Source organism: Lepeophtheirus salmonis, chromosome 14 (genome assembly GCF_016086655.4).
Source record: "Lepeophtheirus salmonis chromosome 14, UVic_Lsal_1.4, whole genome shotgun sequence".
Classification (NCBI taxonomy): Eukaryota; Metazoa; Arthropoda; class Copepoda; order Siphonostomatoida; family Caligidae; genus Lepeophtheirus; species Lepeophtheirus salmonis.
In genome coordinates, this window is record NC_052144.2 from 10144083 (window position 1) to 10165894 (window position 21812).

General features: G+C 30.4%; 1 protein-coding gene across 2 annotated transcripts; it reads left to right on the forward strand.

The window, feature by feature from the left end:
• Positions 1-1433: 1433 nt before the first annotated feature.
• LOC121129631 (uncharacterized) lies at positions 1434-21555 on the forward strand. Of its 2 annotated transcripts, XM_071893450.1 has the most exons (10): positions 1434-1688; positions 3968-4060; positions 5006-5032; positions 6947-7044; positions 7937-8067; positions 8131-8193; positions 14047-14161; positions 15507-15603; positions 18484-18679; positions 21251-21555. In XM_071893450.1, the coding sequence occupies exons 1-10, from the start codon at positions 1479-1481 to the stop codon at positions 21424-21426; spliced, it is 1206 nt and encodes a 401-aa protein (XP_071749551.1). In that variant the 5' UTR covers positions 1434-1478; the 3' UTR covers positions 21427-21555. The 2 variants fall into 2 exon arrangements, with proteins under 2 accessions (XP_071749551.1, XP_071749552.1); XM_071893451.1 differs by lacking the exon at positions 5006-5032.
• The last annotated feature ends 257 nt before the right edge of the window (positions 21556-21812 follow it).

The following is a 21812-nucleotide window of genomic DNA, read 5'->3' on the forward strand; positions in this document are numbered from 1 at the left end:
AGAATTATATCTCCAATATTAATTTTTTTTTTAGAAATAAGTATAAAAAAATATTTTTCTGAAAATAAATCCAAAAATTTCAAATATTAATTTTTTTCGAAAAAAGTTCGAAAATCCACAGCTTTCTCGAAAAATTAATTTTTTTTGTATAATAATTAAATATGTTAAATTTTTGGGGGAAAAAAATATATTAAATTTTCTCCACAAATAAAAAAAAATCCTTGATTTGTTGAGGGATTCATCCCCTCCAGCCTACCCCATGCGTACACACCTGGTTCGGTATCGAGGCACAGACTCATTTAACACTAAACAAAAAAAGCACAAAATCAGTTGATAGCAGTTAGCCCATTCTTTTCAACTATGGAAATATGATTAAATCGTTATGGAAAATTATGTGTTCACAGCTTAGCAGGAGCTCATTCTAATTCAACCCACCAACAACGCACATAACACTAATAAAGGGTAAATGAGTCAAAAATCGATGGTTGACTTTAAAATAGAATATGTTTTTCGTATTTCATTCATGTAGCGCCGTATTAAAACAGTACTATAACCAATTGGTATTGGAACTTTACATAAAAAAAATATACACCCCAAGTTTCTAAGCTAGAGCTCAAAAAATGTTATTTTAAAAAACTCAATAATCAAAAGTGACTTTTATTTAAAAATAGTTTTTAAATTTCTGACCTAGAATCTTCTAAGCCAATGTGAAGGTCCCTGTAAGTACAATTTGAACTTATTTTTTAAAATTTTATTCAAAAAATGTTTTGGAAAATACAAATTCCAATTTTTGTACTGTAAATAGTACGAAAATAATATTGATAACATAAGAACACTCCATTGACTCCTAGGACATTAGCATAGAGATAACAATCGAGTCAGAACAAAATTATGCGACCATTGATTGCTAAAGCCCACTCATTAGTGATCGGGGCTGCTTCTATCGTGAGCGGATTTCTTTCCTTTCTTGTTAAAAATTTATTTTTTTAGTAAATAGAATGGGGGTTTTTTTTTAGGAAATATGACATTTAAATTTGGTTAATAACTTTGACAGAATGTTGTACTTTAATTACAGTTTTTTTTTTTCGGAAAGTACGTTTTCTTATTTTTTCAAATTATCCTTTTTTTAGAAAAAAACATTTCAATTTAAAAAAAATATTTTTTAGTAAAACTACTAAATCTTACTTTTATAACAAAATGTGTAGGACTAAAAACCAATACCTTCTCCCCCTTTAAACTGGCATTTATGCATCAAATATTTGCATTCGGAAACAACAGAGAGTAATCGGGTTTTCTAGAAATATTTTCATCGATATCTTCAAATTTCAAAAAGTGGATATCTCTATAACCGTATTATTTTTGAATAGGAGAGTCGATACATCACTAAATGTATATGTGTATAACTTAGTACTGACTGAGTACATAGAGAAAGATTCAATTGATATATTATCCGAGATTTTTAACGCAGCAGCAATAGAATGCTTCGAACAAACTTGGCTACTGGGCTCATCTTCCTTCTCACAGCCGTAATTCTCGGCGAATGCATCATATCCAAAAAGGAAATCTTTGACATCATTCAGCATCAATGCCATTGTGGAATTGCAAATGAAGGCTCAGTTAAAAGAAAGAACAAAGTTCCAAACTATCGTATAGTTCACGGATATGAACCATCAAATCGACCCTGGATGGTAAGGATATCCATTAGAACTGTTGGAACACATTCCTCCCTCTCGTTTTGTGGAGGATCGTTGATTAATAGACAATGGGTTCTAAGTGCTGCGCATTGCTTTTGCATTTTTAATCCATGTTTTAGTGATTTACAGGTAGAACGTTTATAGGACCAATTATTGATACGGGATGAGTATTTGCTTAATTTTTTTATTACGTAGGGAAATACACAATTGGACTATGAAGCATCCACGCATTTGGAAGCCATTGTGGGATTATCTGATATGACACTTCTTCCAAGACATCCACAATTACTCAAAAAAGTTTTAAGTTAAGAAACTTCATTACTCGAAATGACTTAATAATTAACATAACTTATACATAGTTATTTATATATTTGATCCATCAATACAAAAGCAAGATAGGAATATTAAAAAAAAAATATGGATGACATCAAAAATGATCCTTCAATTATTTTATTGAAATCTCTGCTAAATCTTTCTTCTTAAATGCATGCTTTGTAATTCATCCTTTGAAGGCACTGCAAATTGCACATGAAGTCAGAAAAAATTTAGTACCATTTTTTTTTCTTTTAAATCATCATATATTATATTTGAAAGGCCATGCAGAGCCAAAAAAGTATTGTAAATTGAAGAAAATCTTTAAACTATACTTATAATTTTTGGGTATCTCAACATATCCCATAAATTAGAATATTAAGTCCATAGTTGACAGAAATTAGTCAATTAAATATTGGATCATTTATATTCAGAGTAGGGACCCAAAAACTTGCCCGTACCGAGTGGTCCATTAAAATCTGTACAATTTGAATTTTAAAATTCAACAAGATAAAATGTATTAATTAACAATATAATTTCAACAAAATGTATACTATAAATAAATGTTTGTCTGAGCTCTCTTAATCATTAGTTTAGCCGCCCTTAGCAACAATCATGGCTTCTAGGTGACGCCGGCGGAAGGCCTGGCACCACTGCTGATGTAGTCCTCGAGGGGGTTGCATTAGGGCTGGGGGGGGCCAAGTGTCAAAAAAGTACTCAAAAGACTAATTCAAAAGAGTCTTTCATCGGAGGGATGGGTTTCTTTCATTGTGGTGTCAAATGTGACCTCTCCACACTCACAAGGCTGTTTCCACAAACTTTTTTGATAGTTCTCTGGACAGTCTGGTGTGAAACCCCGAGATGTTGCATGGGCTCTCATTGACTTGGGAGGATTGGCCTGGGCTATTTTCTTTAAATCCTCTAGGTACAACTTGGTCTTTTTGACAGAGCCCTTTTACCTTTACAATGTTTCGGACTTGCTAACGCCCTGAATGGTGGTCGTGGAGACGTCCAACTACTTGGAGTGGGCAAATGAAAATTCGTAGGTCACGTTCAAGTATCGTTTTCTTAACTTGTACGTAAGCTAGGGAGCTCAGATTTATTTTGTTTTGTTACTAATTGTTTATACTTTGATATATCGATATATAAATTAATTTCAGTCGCTTAACCTTTATTAATTATTGAATTAGTAAGTGATCATATTTCATAAGACAACCCTGTACCATGATTAAATAACTAAAAACCTGATTTTCTTGCAATCAAGAAAAGACCACTCAAAACCAATTTGTGATATGTTTAAATACTACATTTAGCCATATTTTTACTCATTATCTCCTCCTTAACAAACAATAGCAGCCTCAATGCAACGGGGAGCAGATTGGCAGGGTTTTTTTTACTATGAAGGCTGTGTCCATTGTGTACCGCGTTGTCATGATAGCAACTCGGAGCAAATCCAAATTCGGATATCGGTGCGGATAAGATTGCAAAAGTGTTGCCTTTTTTGTTGTTACTCCGACATTTTTATACAGATACATGGGATAGCAACAATATTTGTTTATTTTCGCTTCAGCTGTCTTTTAATGACATAATGAAGCCTCAGAATTAAAACTAAATGGAATTAAAAGTAATTAAATAATAGTTCAAGTTTTGGGTCCCACTCTTTAGTATATGAAGTAATAAAATATAGTATGATTTTTTTTTCTTTGAAGAGAAGAGTTTTGAGTTGATGTACTGCAAATGTCTTTATTTTTAGAAGTGCTTCTTATAAATAACCTAGGCACCTTTTTAAAAGAAATCTTATATAACAATTGAATAGGCAATAATAGTCTTTCAAGTAATGAAATTAAACGTTTGAAAATGCAGAGTAATCATTTATCCAAAATACAAGGTATAAATAATACATTATCCTTTGAGAAAATTTCAAACTCAAATTATAATATTTTAAATTATATATTTTACAGGATAACTACCATGACATTGCCTTATTGGAACTACAAAAACCAATTCATATTGATTCCAAGATTATGCCAATATGTTTACCCTTTGGGCACAAAGTAATTATTTTAATGTTCCTCAAATATTTCGTCAAATCTTAGAACTAATACGAGGGTGGTTGAAAATTCTCTGCATAATCCAAGAGATGAAGTACTTGCGCGTATCATGGTAATATTTAGTTAGTAGCATCTCTTGCAAGAACACAGACCAACGTTCTGCTAGATCAGTCTATATCTTTCTGTTTGGCATTCGTTTGAATCGAGGAAGTGAAGGGATTTTCAAAAAATGGACGAAAGGATAATTTTGTGTGTTGATTAAACATTACTTTATGAAAAACAAAACGCCTCCTGATGCGTTTTGTAATAAGGAGCTTGATAAACATTATGGGGACTTTGCACCTTCGATTAGAGCAGTTTATAAGTAGTTTCAAAAATTTTGGAGTGGTCACATGGCCACAAGTGACACTGAACGTTCTGGACCCCTGTTGAGGTTACTACTCCCGAAATCATTGATAAAATTCATGATATTGTGATAAATGACAGAAAAATGAATGTGCTTGAGATTGCTAGTGCTGTGGGCATCTCCAGTTGGAACCCTTCTTCCATTAATTTTGAGACCACAACTGCTGAGGTGTGAGCTGTTGCCTTGTCGTGATAGAAAATAACTTTTTGTGAGCCAATCATGGGTGTTTTTATTGTAGCTCGATTTTCAAACGGTGCAATAACGATGAATAATATGCACCCTTTTCCAGATAGTCGATGAGGATTATTCCTTGTGGAACCAAAAGACGGTCGCCATAATCTTTCCAGACGATTTCTCGATTCAAACAAATACCAAACCAAAAGAAGTTCACTGATCTGGCTGTAATTTGGTGTGTATTCTTCCAAGAGATGCTACTAACCATACATACCAGTAGTGCCATCCCTTGGACTTTGCAGATTTATCAAACGACACTCGTAATTCATTTAATGTTGTAGATAACTTATAAGACCAAAATCTTGTAGGTACAATACACCGTATCATTGATATTCGTAAGTTACTAGATTAAAAAATTAATTTTTGGCCATATATATTTTGTTTGTGGGCAAAACACCCTATTAAAATTCAAAATGTATAATGAAAAGCTTTATATGTTTATCTCACAACTTGCTCTACTAATATTAAATATCATATTTGATGTGATATTAAATTGAAATTAATTAATTGACAACTAAAAATGCACCATTTTAAGTATCTTTTAATATTATTAGACTAACATATACTATGACTTCATTGCATATATTTTTTTTTTATTCAGTTTTGTCTTCTAACTTACAGTAGCAAATATATTGTATTTTGCTGTGAAATGATATACAATAATACCATAGAGAATTAAATACATAGAGGCAACAAGATACAAAAATGAGTATGCAAAGTATCAGCTGACCAAGGTTATAATAGGACGCCACATTTTTTTTTCGTGCATTAATAGTCGACAATTCCAACAAGGTAGATAAATGATATTCAACTCTGATACTATAATAAAAAGTCCACCAATCAACTTCTTTCTTTTAGCTGACGTTGAATTTTAATACATCTGTATATCCAGTAGTGATGTATCGGTCCTTGGACTGCTTCTCTAATCAGTCTTTTTTTCTCTACCCCTTTCAGTCTTTTTTCTAATCGGCCTACTCCTTTCCACCATTATTCAGTCCTAAGGATCAATAAGTTGGTCCTTCAATCCTACGGTCCTATCTATCTTTATATATTATTCCCTCCTAGATAGGATTAAAGAATATAAAAACGAAAGAAACAAATAATGGCAGCTAGAAAAAGCTCTAGCCACATACTTACTTCATCACAGTTCAATTATTTCATCTCTAACAAAGAGATTGTCAGAAAACTTCAACGGCTCAAATAACGTAGTTACTAAATACGTTCTAGTTACAGTAACAGACCAATAAGGAAGGGCCCTAGGATGGACAAATTATATTAAGACCTAACTGGAGTCTTTTTAATTTTTTTAGAGCAATCCAACACTAATACCCAGAAATGTAATGATATACACTGCTACATTGAGGCACGAGTTTAATTCGTTCCTTTATTAAATTAAATTTTTGGAAAAAATTAAGTGAAACTATAATTTTTTTGACAAAAAATTACAAAAATTCACAGGTATTTTCAAAAAAAAAAAAATTTATTTTGTATCAAAATTTCAAATATCTAATTTTTTGAGAAAAATTTCAAAAATCCGTGACTAGCCTGAAAAAATTTCCAAAATTCACAGTTCACAAAAAATTCCAAAATTAAATTTTTGGGAAATCCAGCTATTCTAAAAAAATAAAAAATAAAATTTTTTGACAATAAAAATTTGAAAAGTTAAATTAAATTTGAAATATTTAAGTTTTAGGAAAACAAAAATAAATCTTCAATATACGTTCTCCATTTTTCCGTTTGTACAATAATTTGTTTTTGGATTTTAAATTTTTTTGATGCATTTTCGAATCTACAACCCATAACTAAAAAAAATTGAGACACGGGGAATCGATATTGTTTTATGAAAAAAATCAACCTATTAGCGGAAAAACAAACTCGCCCTCCAGAGCCCAGGAATCTAGTCTGATCAGAATTAAACACAGTCTTAGGAATGTTACTCAGAATTATGAACAACTTTTATTAATGTCTAAAGTCTAAATCTGTTTCTATTTTTGAAATAAATGCTTTTTATCATACATCATTGACAAAAACGAAAATAAATTATTTCAACTATATAGATTCTAAAATAGTATTAAAAATGGCAAAAACAGATACTTTCTTAAACAATGGTTTTTTAAAAAAAATATGAAACACAATATATTTTGATTTTTAATTTATCGTTCATATCAAGGAAAGGACCAAAAAAGGATATACATAGATTCCTTATTCCATTTACAAGTGTAATATATATATTTTCTATTTTGATTAAGTTTCCAGATTCCCACGGACAGACATACGTTGCTGGTTGGGGTATGAGAAGTGACTTGGAATGCCTCACCACAAGTAATGGACCTTCACCTTTTACAAAGTAAGTACAACTCCTTTATTTTTCATCAAAATTGTCGGTTTTTGTGATACTAAACTAAGAAGTCCCTTAAGCAATCAAAAATGGATCGTATTTTAGTAAAATGTCTGATAAGTAGGGGGCGAAAAAGTATAATCAGGGGTGGCCGCAGGATTTATATATATATATTGGGCTTGGTTTTGGAATTTTGTTGACAAAAGACAGTGCACTGGCCCACAATCAAAAAAAAGTGCAGAATGTCTTGACCACAAAATGTCCTCACTTTTGGAGCCCGGATTTTTGCCATCCAAACAGCCCGAACCTGAACCTATGTGATTTTTATCTCTGGGGGAGGGTAAGACATGAGGCCTGTGCCAAGTTTCATTCCTCTGTGGTGGCCCTGAAAAAGTATATAACCCGTGCAATAGGCATAGATGTATCCGCACGAGGTCGGTTGGGCATGTCAAAGCTTTCAGCGTCGGGTGGCTGAGGTAATAAAGGAAGGTAGCCTTCATTATGTATAACTGAATATCATTAAATGTAGCTTTCAAATAATGAAAAATGTATGGCTCTATCCAATCCAGTTAGTTCGTTATAAGCCTTTATATACTTTTCCATTTTATCTGGAAATTTCAAAGTTTTGGCTGATTTGCAATGTTAATATAAATACAAGGTTGTGTGTTTTGTCAAAATCTATTTTTCTTACCCAGGAGTCGGTAAGATACATTAAATTGAAAATTCTAGCAATAGTGACTTCATATACTATGAGTGGTTGCGTGTTTTGTTAAAATCTGCCTGTCTTGCCCAGCAGTAGGTACAACACATCAGATTGAAAATTCTAGCAAGCCCGATTGCATGATGGTCTAACCTTGTATTTCTATTAACCTTAGCTAATTTGTATATTTCTCAATTGCAGGTGTAAATTTCCGTTTTATTATGGTAATATGCTATTTCATAGCTGTGTGCTCACGGATTCTCCATCATCAACCAACGTTTGGTGTAGAAGATTTCAGAAGAGTATGCATGGCAAAAAGTTCCCCCCTAAAGGTTCTTTATTGGAAAGACAAAGAGGAAAATGCAATTCTTCTTCTCTTTTTTAATTTGCAATAGGTGCTTCCAAAGTAGATATTCAAAGTCAAAAAGGAAAGCTTCTAAGCGAATGTTTTAACACAAGTATTTATACATTTCATTTTTTTACTTTTGAAACACAAAGTTAAGTATGAGAAATAAACTGTAGGTAATATATATTATCCTTACATCTTCCGGATTTAAACTCTCCACTCTGTACACAGGATTGTTTTAAATTAGTGAAACATTCAATTGAATGTACTCTAAATCATTTATGAGTGATTTTTTTGATTGCTAGAATCAATAAAAAGTTGATCTGCAACACAACTTTATTTCATAAACAAAAATTTTATTTGAATCAAAACAATAATTTCGACACTCAAAGTATTCACTTTTTGCAGAGTATCAAAACATTGAATTCTAATATGTTTGGACAAGTAAAAATCGGTGCGTACAACAATGATTCATACGTTAACTGGGTTAGAATAAAGAGTTTTAGAATAATTAAAAAGGCAATGACTCTAAAACTATTTCATGCTAGATAATTAATGATGAGACGATTCCGAAAAAAATCCCAATGCCTATTCTGATACGATTATTTCTCGTAAAAATTAGCAATCCTGATTTCTAATTTTAAATATTTTAAATAATAGTTAAAAAAATGCAATTTTGTAATCAAAGTCGTCCACAGTATTATTTTTTAGAGAGGGGGGGGGGAATTTTTTGGGTAAAAAAGTTTCAAAAATTAAATTTCTTGAAAAAAAAATTCAAATATGCAATTTCATATTTAACATTTTTTCAAAAATCCACAATTATATTAAAAAACCCATGGCTATTCTCAAAAAAATAAATTTTTTGCAAAAAAATTACAAAAACCCACAATTATTAATAAAAATTAAATATTTTGAAGAAAATTTTTCAAAATTTACAGTTGCTCACAAAAATTGTGAATTTTTTTGGAAAAAAATTCAAAAATTAAATTTTTGATATAATTTTTTTTTTAAAGATTCAAATATTATATGTTTGGTAGTAAAATTTAAAAGATATCCAGTTGTTGAAAGAAAATTAAATTTTTTGGAAAAAGTTTGAAAAATTAAATTAAATTTCAAATATTCCTTTTTCTAATAAAAAAAAAAAATTCATAAAATGAAATGATCGTCGTTTTAGTGTTAAAACGTAAATTGAATAATAAATACACTGATCTTATTTTAATCATTCGACCTCATTTTTCCACTTTTTCATTATTCGTTTTTTACAACACAAACGATATCACGTGTGTTTGCTATGCTGGATATTAAAGATTGAATACAGATTTGCATAGGATTAATTAAGTTGACTAACTGACCTCTTTTCCCAAAGACAAATCCTCTATAACATTCCGTCTAGAGCGGATGATTACTTTTTTTTTTATAAATTCATGATAAGTTTCTTCAAGGGATCAAAGAAGAAGCAATGATAAAATAAAATTAAAAAATATATATAATTAAAATATAGAATCACACAATAAAAATTTGTAAAAACGAACAAGATCTAAACTAATTTTTTTTACAACAAAAACACACAAAAAAAAGTTTTACTTTACAAAGTATCTTTTTGCCTAAGTGTGTTTGGTTGTATGTTGGTCACCAGGACTCCAGTAAAATTTAATGCTCGATTTGTATCTAACAAACATTAAATATAGTCACAGTAAGAGACCATTAAAGATTGAGTGTTCAAACGTAACACACAACGTTGCAAATAGATAATCAGCCATAATTTTGGGACATATTGAGGTACAAAGTTTAAATTGGTGTCCTTATGTGGGTTTAATAAAGATACTTTATATAGCAAAAAATCTATTTCAGAATAAGTAACTAGGTGGAGGTTTGGGCTCTACCGAGTGTCCATTCTAGTTCTTCATATGTTTTGTTTCATCTAAGTATAGCTCTTGTCGCAAATCGAATTCCATTTGTATACTATTTTTTGGAAATCAAAATTTGATCACTCTATGTGATCATTTTATCCAGACCAATTTATTTTTGTAAGACCGATCTATAACAATTTTTTCTTTAAGACGGATCCAGACTGAACTACTCTAAAGGAACGAATTTGTTCGACTCACAAAAAAGCATACCGGTCTTTGACGGGTCTAGGATTTTTAGACAGAACCCCAGAACTAATTGTTATGTATGTATTTTTTTATCATCACAGTCAACAAATTAACAAAATGACAGATATTTCAGATAAACAAATTTTTTATGTGGCATACTTATATGCAAACGAATCTTCAGACAAACTTTTACAAACTTTATAATATCTACGAATCCAATATTTTATTGTTCTTTCTTTTTTTTTGCAAGCTCAAAAAAACAAACGAAACTGAAATTTTGAAAACGTTCGTATTTATTTAGCTGTTTTTTGAGATCCCAGTCACTTTTTGAATTATAACTCAACTTCTTAAATAGACTCATTGACCTCCAAAAAACAGTTTTTTGTGTTTAGAGTATAGAATAAGCCCCCATTATATAACCCCTCCCCGCCCTTTCATAAAAAAATGGGCACCCCTTTCTTAGCCTGACTAGGTTCAAAAGTGGTATCTATGCAAAATTTCACCCTCTTCAACGGTGTGGGCACCCATGAAGGACACACACACACACAAACAGACACCAACTCCTTTATCTAATAAAATATAATATTATAGTTGTATGTCCACTGATAAAAACGCAAACGGTATTTATTTCAAAACAGTGACAGATTCATACTTTAGTTATAATACGCCCCTCCCCTATGAGTTGTATTCGAAAATGCACCAAAAAATTTGAACATCCAAAAACAAATTATTGTACAAACAGAAAAAGGGAAAACGTATATTGAGTACGAATTAAAAAAAGGGAATTAAGAAGAAGATTAGCGAGTTAGTCTTAGTATGAATCTTCCTTATGGTTGAAGGAGGTAAATATTTTTAAATATTATCTTGTCTATCGACAAGTTTTGCTAAATTCTTGAGCTTTTTAAAGGAAATATAAAATAATTTGATATTAAAACAGAAAATACGGGTACGTCCTAGCATATATATTAGACTGTACCCAAAATGACAAAAGTTGGGAAATTTGTATTGCCGGATATTTTTTATTTTGTATTTTATTCCTCTTCACAAGAAAATAACAATCAAACGTCCAAAAAAATGGTTCTACATGGACGTGTTTTGATTTGAAAATCTATAAAACCACGAAAAAAAAAGGAAATTTTGGTGTTGTTTTATTAAAATTATCGATTAGAACTTTTTGTGAACAACTGTTATTCAAAGTTTAATTTTTGAAGAGTTACAGAATTTTTATACATTTAAGTATTTTAAATATAACATATATTTTGCAAAAATATTTTTATAATGTTTCTCTAACTTATTTCATAATATGTATATTTTAGTTGCAAACATGTTCCCATGAATATATGTTCGTTCTCTTTTTGTACCGCGTATTACGCGCATTTATTTTGAAGTTTCTCTTCATTTTTATTACTCAAATCTCATTTTTTGGTACAAAGTGTCTTATTTATTATTATCAAATATACTTTTGTTGTTCAGTTATGCTAAATAAGAAAACGTATCTATAATTTAGGACTATGAAAACTTTAAATTAAACTCTTAAAAATACGACCTTTTATTTATTATTCTTTAATTTCTAAGGTTGATTTGTTTTTATTTAAGCGTACTTTTATTATTATTATTTTTTTGTTAACCTTTCAAAAAAAAACTTTGAATAATTTATTGCTTCTAATTATTTTTTTATTTCATTAATAGGGAAAATTAAACGCAATTTTAATATTACTCTGATTTAGTCTCTCTAAATTAATCCACAAATTTCAGCTGAAACATTGGTTACTTCTTTTACTACATGTTCAAAACTTGTGTGTGGTATGGTATTTTCAGAAATCGAAGCAGTGAAGAGACAAAACTAATCAGTTGACGTTGAAGAATGACTTCCTTGACAAAAAGACCAGAGGTGTTGTTCCAATCCGGGTTATTAATAATTGAGGGAGCATCCCAATTGAGGTTAGGTTAACAGTATGGCCGTACACTGATATCTCCCAAATCACTTCTGTCTCTTAATTTTGATATCCTGAATTCTTCTTGTTCATAACTTGATAGTAAGGATAGTAGATTATGCTCAGAGTGAGCATGTCAAACACCTTTCTCCACAAATATCATGGTCATACTTTTCATTTTTTTTGAAAGTGCATCTTTTTATTCATATTATAAATTAATTGTATATGATATAACATATGTGATGGACTGGTTAAAATATTTAAATCTACTTTAATTTCGAACCATATATGGAACTAAATAATTCATATTGAGCTCGACTATAAGCCATAACTGTTTTTGTTTTTTTATCTCCAGCCAACCAATGCCTTGGTACGAAGAGTTGTACGAACCAACTTGTCGATATGAGCCGTATTGAATGTGAAACAATCAGGATTTTCATGTTGAGAAGTTATTTATATGTAATTCCTAAGATAATCATTTTGGTAATGTGATAAGCATAAAATTGATCATTAGACAAATCATCAACAACACTTCCAGACATTTCCCACAGAGGGAAATTTGTGCTTATTTTCTGAATTTATAATTAAATTCAAAGTCGTGAACGTTGCCACAAATAATTTTCCCAAGTTTCCCTATTTATAATAAATAAACGCATAATAAAATTGATAAATATTATTCATATAATCTAGTATACCTAAAAAACGAGTTAGCTCAATTTTTGGGACCATTGAGCTCAGTTATTATGTGATATAGAGGTAATTTATTGGTATGAATTTCACACACTATCTGAACAAGTCTATGGAATAAAAGTTTTTCTATTTTATACACTCTGAGCATGTTTACTATCAAGCTCTAAGCAAAAATATAGACAGTTGAGGATATCAAAAATAACAGACAAAAGAAATGGAAGTGGTTTGTGAGATATGAGTGTACTGCCATAATGTTCACCTTACCTCGATCGGGATGATAATTCAATTATGAATATAAAACATTTGAACAATGCCACTGAGTATTTTATGACGGTAGTCAGTCCTCAAAGTCAATTGATTAGTTTTATCGTAAAAAAAAAATTAAATATTCATAATGAATGAAAAATATCAAACTTGTAGAACATAAAAATATAAATATGCTTCAATAAAACACAAATCAACCTTAGAAATTAAGGAATAATAAATAAAAGGTCATATTTTTAAGAGTTTCATTGACAGTTTTTGTAGTCCAAAGTTATAAAATGGTTGTCTTATTTGGGTTAAATGAACAACAAAAGTATATTTAATAATAATATATAAGACACATTGTATGAAAAAATGAGATTTGAGTAATAAAAATGAAGAGAAACTTCTAAATACAAGAGCGTAATACGCGGTACTCAAAGATAATATTTATTTATTGGCAGCATGTTTGGAACTAAAATACTCATATCATGAGGCAGTTTAGAGAAATATTGTAAAAATATTTTTGCAAAATATATGTTTCATCTATAATACTTAATAAAATAAAAATCCTGTCACTGGATCAAATCGATAATTTTAAAGCAATAATACCAAAATTTCCTTCTTTTTACTGATTTTCAAATCAAAACACGTACATAAATGACTATTTTTTTTGCATTTTTGATACTTATTTTCTTGTTTAGAAGAATAGAATGGAAAATAAAAAATATCTGGCAATACCAATTTCTCAATTTTTGTCATTACGGTCCACCTAATATATGTAGAATAGTAAAAAAAATTGATTCAGCTCTAATTTGGTATTAGTTTTTATTAAAATCGGATAATTAATTAGGAGAAAATCTGTTTAAAAAAATCTTGTTGGTTTTTTAATAGAGGTGGGACCCTGTATATCCAAATGCGAGGCTCTCAATTGGGAACAGAGCCTAGGGTATATGCCCTCTAAAACTGCCCCTGATTAAATAGTTTATTTTTATTTTCTAGCTAGAGGGGACAATGGATGGTGTGGAACATGCATTGAGGGAGTTCAAAAAGATAATCCTGGCTACTGCGGAGAGGATGCAGATAAAAATAATTCAAAGGAAGCAACGAGACCAAACAGGGATATTTCATTATAACATCTTCATTCTTATAACAATTGTGGGAATTGTGTTTACCGGGTCTAAAAACCATTATAAAAGAGTACATTTCCATTCATTTAGTAGTTATATAATTTCAAAGCAACTTGATATACAATTAGTATCATTAGAGTTGTACAACATATGACTTACCGGTATCAATTTCAAAATTTAATTTGCAATATTATATTTTTTAAAAAAAAAAAAAAAAAGTCCACAGCTTTTTACAAAAAATTAATTTTTTGGAAAAAAATTTGGAATATTAAATTTTTTTGATTTTTGATTTTTTTAAATCCACAGCCGTTCACAACAAATTAAATTTTTAGGGGGAAAAAATTCAAAAATTATATCTTAGGAAAAAAATACGAAAAAAAATTAGAAACATTAAATTTTTTCAGAAAAAATTTTAAAAATTCATAACAATTGACAAAAAAAAACAAAAAACAGCCCCTTCCTTCCACCACTTACCACTCTTAACCCGTACCATATTTTTTACATGAGTTATGGAATCCTAGATTGAAGCAGTTTGACAAACTTTTGGGTCTAAAACTTTATGAATGCAATTGCAAATATATAATCAATGTGTCGTAAGGGGGTCTAGCTATTAACAGACCATTAAATTTTTAGAAAAAAATTTCAAAAATCGATAGCTATACTCACAAAATTAATTTTTTTCGAAATAAATTTATAAAATGATATTTCAAATATAAAATTTTTTGCAAAAACTTTCAATATTAAATATTTCCTTGAAAAATTTCAAAAATCCGTATATATTCACGGACAAAATAAATTTCTTGGGAAAACAATTTGATAGCTATTAACAGATCATTAAATTTTGAGAAAAAAATTTCAAAAATCTATAGCTATACTCACAAAATTAAATTTTGTGGAAAAAAATTTATAAAATTATATTTCAAAAATAAAATTTTTTAGAAAAAATATTAAATATTTCCTTGAAAAATTTTAAAAATCCATTGATATTCATAGACAAATAAATTTTTAGGAATTTTTTTTTGATAAATTTAATAAAATTTCAAATATAAAATTATTCGGGAGGGGGCTAAAGCCCCTCCAGGGCTTCTCCTTACAAGCCCCTCCATTGTGTATGTAAATAACTATGTTATTTCAGCTGTTGTAGTTACCATAAAAACCGATAAGCACTAGTTCTAGAACTTCAAAAAATAATAGAGCCTTTTTAGTTTTGTTGGACTGATTCAACACTAAAAAATTGTCACCTGGTTCAAAGCTGAAGCTTGTAGCAAATATTTATAAAAATGTTCATAAAATTAAATAAGAATGAAGATGTACATAATTTGTATTAATCACCAGTACGAGCAATTGGGGTTACTGTAGTCAAAACTGCCACTTCAAAAGCTTTTTACATGACGTGTTACAGGAAATCAAGTTAGATCTGATTCCAAAGGTAAAAAAAAATATATATAAAAAGTAATTATTTTTGACATAGTTAAGATATGAAAAGATGTTAAATTTTCAATTTAATGCATTAACGTTATTAATATGAGTAAATTCTTTTGCACTTAGGTCAAAATAAGCTCACGCCAAAATAAGATATCATTCCATATTCCTTTCAGTGTTCCTAGCGATTTATCACAGCAATGATTTGGCAAAGAATAAAAAAAAAACCAAAATACCTTTTTTTCCTTTTCTAATCTCAGTAATTTATCCATATAAGACTAGAAACCTGTAAGCTTATCTGATTTATCCAGAGCATTACTCCGCTCAAGAAATCCTGAGTACACTCCCGCTCAGTTACTAATTTTGTGAACACTCTCAATTCCGCTCGTTTTTTTGGGTTTTTTTTGGCTTGTATAAGAGTATTTGAATTTGTCAACTCTTTATGATTGCAATTAATTTCCTGAAATATATTATTTATTCCAAAAAATGAAGAGAAATAAGGCAGAAGAATATTTAATAAAAATCTATTAAATTATTAATCCAAAGTTTTAACTATTAAATATTTGATACATTGACAAAAGTTTTTTTGTGTTTTTTTCAAAGTTTTAATCTTTTAAAATCTGACGTCTATCCTTAAATAATAGACCACCTTAAGGAAATACTCTTTCAAAAGTAGCTGAGGGCAGGAGTGTATAAATCAGAAGGTAATATTTGTGCTTGATTATATCTAACGGTAATTCTGCCAAATATTCAAATATCTATGAATAACAATTATGAAATTGAGTCCCAAACCGTGTTTCTTGAGGCAAGTTCAAGTGTACCACACGATTTGTGACAACTAAACAGTATTTGGGATAGCTCCAAATGATTGGTTTAATTGAAATAGTTAAGTAAAGAAATGTTTATTTGTCTTTTGGTGTGCCTTGGGCACAAAAAGTTTGGGAACCGCTGTATTAGGAGAAATGTTATTACGAGGTTTCGTGCACTATCATCCAGCTAAGCCTGCTGTTTTGTTTGAGCATGAAAACAGGGTTATCAAGTTATTGAACTTTTACTTGAGTGAGATTACATGAGAGGTATACTCGTCAACCGAATAAAGCAGAGAGCCACAGATATAGCATAGAAACAAAAGTTACCAAAATCAGATGGTAGTCATCCATGAAATTATTTTCGAAATTTGTTGTGAATTGTTGACAGTTTGAGAATAACTAATTCTAATTTAACCAATCAAAGGTTCAGATCACTGATTAGGATAAAAGAAAAAGAAATATCCAGAGTTGACAAAAATATATAAAGTTTATATTTTTGTGCATAGGGTGTTTTCTCGTGATGTCGGCATTGTTAATGCCGGCAATTTTCGGGGCCTAATTAACAATTTTTATAGCAATAACTCCATTTTTTCATTGATATCAAGGAAAAAAGTCAACTATTTGATGTCAAAATGGGAACAACAAATAATAAGACTTATACTTTACATCTTTATATAATCTTATTTCCATAATTTTCGCTAAGTATCCTACTTTTCTTGTCTATAATTCATCAAAAAAAAAGAAAAAAATGTACAAATCTAGCCATTTTTTAGTACATATTATTGTAATATAATTCAAATATCAGTGTTTATCATTGGCTTGAAGTTGTATTCAATGTAGGTCTTAAGTCTTGTTTAATTTTTAAAGCCCATCAAGATTTATTGGAAATTAACCTATTTTATGAAGTAAAAATATCAACTTTGAGTACCCAAAATGATATCTCCTTAAATTATGGCGCTACTGAAAACACTCTATAGTATTAGAATTACTTAATCTTACCTAAGAATTGTCATTGAAGTCCATATACCTACATAATATAATATACAGGGTTTGGGAGCAAATCATGGATTCTAGAGGTTGCTTTAGAAATACTTGAATAATTTTTATTTTCAATAACAAAAAATAATAACCAAAGTAGTGAGTAAGGGTATTGCAAAATTGGTCATTTAATATGGCCACCTGCAGGATCAATCACATCCTTTACATGTCTCCGGAAGGCCTTGTAGGAGTTGATGAAAAACTCCACTGACAAATTGTCCAACACAGATACTATGGCAGCCTTCAGTGAGTCCACATTTGTGTGTGGGGCTTTGTTGGTTTCCCTATCCAAGGTGCCCAACACAGTAGAGTACAGCAGGCTCAAATCTGGTGAGGAAGGGGGTCACATCTCTTTGGACCATAATCCAGCCATTTGTCGGAGCAGAAATTTTGGGACTTAGCAGATGCATGTCCACATAGTCACCTTCCGGGAAGTTGGCCTTTAGCCATGCCAAGATGGTGTACCGTGGCACTTTTAAGTCGGTCTCCTGGCCATTTTTCTCCTCGGTCTTGAAGAAAAGAGGATGGATCTTCTTCCCATCAGAGGCCACGATGTTGAAGAGAATTTTTTGGGCCAGATGCTTGGTACAGTACACCCCTTCGTTATGCTTCATCTTGGCCACTTTGAAAATCAGGCTACTGGAGCACTTTACAATGTCCATAGTCCTCGCCTCATCAACTTCTGCGCAGCACATGTCAGATATACAAAGATGCTGAAGTTGACTTTTTGCTCACTCATGATGACGAGATGACAAAATGTTAATAATAGTTTGTATATTCACAAACGATGGCTGAACCAGAATGTCAAAAAATAATTACTAAACCTTTCTCTATAAATGAGAAAATTAACATTAATTAAGAGTGCACATTTTGCTTCCCAAACCAGTATATTTTATTTTCTAGGAGAGACAAAAGTATCGATTCTACGCACATAGACCTCAAGGGAATAATTTCTCCGCAGCGCGTAGTCCATTGAGCTACGTCGCTCCATCAATTTTCATTTTTATAAAAAATATATAATTATGTATTTTTTCCTTCAGGAACAATGCGAGCTCCTTCTTGGAAAGAATAAGCCGGATACAGAAATTTGTGCCGCAAATAGAGTATTTATGAAAAGTACTAAATATAAAGCACTTCGTCTGAAGCTAAAAACGATTAAATTTATGGAAATAAAAAATGTTATCAGTCAGAGAACCCCAGTATATGGAGGCCAGGATGCATGCACTGGTGATTCAGGTACATACAAATAAAATCATTTTCGAAAAGTAAAACACAAATACGTGGTCCATGTTATTTCGTATAAACTATTTTGCTCCAGAATATTTCGCCTTAAAAATCACATTGCCTCAATTTTTGGTTAAAATTGGTGTTCTTTTAAAATTGTTTAAGTCAAATCGTCAAAGATAATTTACTCTTCATTTTGCCAACTAAAAAAATTGGTGTGCTAAAAAATACAGCCGATTTTCATCACTAAGGGTGCAATGAAAAACGGAAAGTTCATGTGGGTTCACTGAAGTAAGTCCTTACCTACTCATTAAGCAATCATAATTTCTCCCTTTCTATTATTATTATTGCAATTCACTCCATAAATTATTTTCGAAAATAAAAAAGTTAGTAGATATAAGGATAACAATTTTTTAAATCATTGGAAGAATGAATGCTTAATAAATTGTGCTTAAGCACTTCAGTAACCCCACCTTGACACTGAGTATTTCTTAGAGAGTTATCTTGAATATTATTAAATTAATGTTTGTCTCTACGTCGACGCGTAAAAACTCCGGGCAATGCCCGGTATACCAGATAAAAGGTTATACAATTATGTATAATAATAAATATACAAAAACACGTAACAATATTAATGGAAGAAGTGAAAATTATTTTTTGGTTATCAATCATTACTGTAGATGATGGATTATTGATATTCGAAAAGACTCATGGATTAACGACCAAGCATAATTCTATCATTATTATAACATAAATCAACCATTTAACGCGCGTTTGATTAAAAAACTCAAAGGGAACGCCAATTTGACCCAAAAATAAAAAATAATTACCTATATTTATTCATTTAATATAATTTATTTATATATGAAGGTGAAATATCCTTGTGGCTAAATGACTTTATGGTTAAAGTACTGGGGGCATGTGTCGCATCGTGAGGGGAAAGGTTAGTGATGTATATCGTCTGTATTTTTTAGCTAGTCCTTTTTTTGGAATTGGTAATCTGAAGAATGAATTTTATTTCCTTATTTTCTACTGCATTCAATTATATTTGTAACCTGATTGAATATTCGAATGTGTCATGAAAGACATAGAGTAATCTTAAAAATGTGTTGCAGAATTATAATTGGAAGTCCTTGCTGGACTCGGAGTAGAATTGGGGATTGACATCGGAGCAATTCTTGTGTATATTTCCTCTATACCTCTTCCTTCATTACAGCTGATTTTAGCTTATCTAATGAAACGTCATAACAGCTTAATTTTCTCCAAAATATTCTTCAAATTGTCAGTGTTACCATGTTGATTTTCGGTTTCTTTTTTTTTTAACATGTCCAAAATACACACGTTTTCATCCCTAGGGAGAGGTCACCCGCTCCCAACAACCTACTTACTTTTTGCCTACAGGTCCTCTTTTGAAAACTACAAATAAACAGATGAATAAATGTGGCCTTTTTTCTAAATTACGACCCAACAACCCTTTGAATTTTCATGGTAGACCTCTGATGCATAATATAAATTTTAATTATTCCATGATAACTTAAAAAAAGAAAACACTTCTAATCGAAAATGATATTTTGGATTTACACCTCAATGTAACTCTAAAAGATTCAATGCCTGAAACACTCTATATACAAATATGTACTTTTAAAGATCTATTAGTCAAATTTTGCAAAGATTAAAATTTAAAAAAAAAACACTTATTTTTGACATGTTAAACGACAAAAACTAAGGCCAAAATCAACTATTTTTTCATACCATGAATAAAAAAATCAAAGAATAATCTATGTTTATTTAAATGGTTCTCAAACTTTTTACAGTATCTAACACCTGAGATCTCCAAGTCTTAGCATTATCGTTTACTAGGGGTAGTATCTGACATTGCTCGGAGTTATTAAGGGTGGACAAACAGACATACACTTTTTTTATTAATATGTATATGTACTCCCCTTTTCTTTTTAATATTTCATGCTGAGCTTTAAGTACACACCCTCGTTGCTACATGGTTGTTTATTAGATCAAGTAGTCTCCCAGTTCTTAAATATTAAGCGCATACTAAAAATAAGATCTTGGCTGACATACAGACAACCTTTGTTTTATTAATATATATATATAAACTGAATGTACAATAGTCGAGGCTTAAAATACGAGTAGTTATGGATTCCTCAACGTTTGGCGTAACTAGGATATTTCTCCGGAGTGACGGGAGTTACTTTTTGACGAAATTTATAAAATTTGACTTATTGGCATGGAAATTTTTTGAATAAATTATTTTTTTATTGTATGAGGGCTTACGCCCTTCTCCCGTAGTTAAGGAGATTTATTTCTACGTACCAAAATAGGAATAACAGTTTGAGAATCGCTGATTTAGCTGAGCAGTAGCTTTATAACGATGTAAATATATTTTTTTAATGCTCAAGTTTACTACAGAAAATATGGTACATGATACATTCTTCATTTTTAAAAGCTCTGTACTTAGAGTTAGGTTGAGAATTACATAAGTAAAATTTCATTTTCAAGTGGATTTTATATCGATATCACAGCACCCAAAATTTTTATCCACAATGCAAAATGACAGTTTAATTATAGGAGGCCCACTGTGGAAATGGATCGGCCACAAGCACAAAAGAGCATTTATTGTTGGTATAGTTAGTAGAGGAGATGGATGTGCTCGGAAGAATGAACCTGGGATCTACACAAGGGTCAAGGAATATTTAGAATGGATAAGAAATTTCACACAAACATCTGGTACGTGTGTTACTTAAAATTGGAATTCAGACTCGCCAAGTTATATTGTACAATTTTGGAACTAAAAAGTATAGTTTTACAAGAGGAGTAATATCCAATTTGGCGGTAATCGTCGTTTATGAAATAAAACAACATAATTAAATACATATATTTTATAATAAGAAAAATAATAATCAAATGTTAGTTTTCTAACAAAAAAAAATTCAATCTTTTAACAAAAAATATGAGTGTTTTAATATTGACAATCGATGGAAATTTGATATAGTAACTCGTTTAATATTTACTAATACGCCTCGAACTTCAAAGAACAAGTAATTTGATCAATCTTAGTCTTTCTGTCCTACTAACAATGCACATATACTAAATTATTTAGAAAACGAATGAGGTGAACTACAATTAGTTT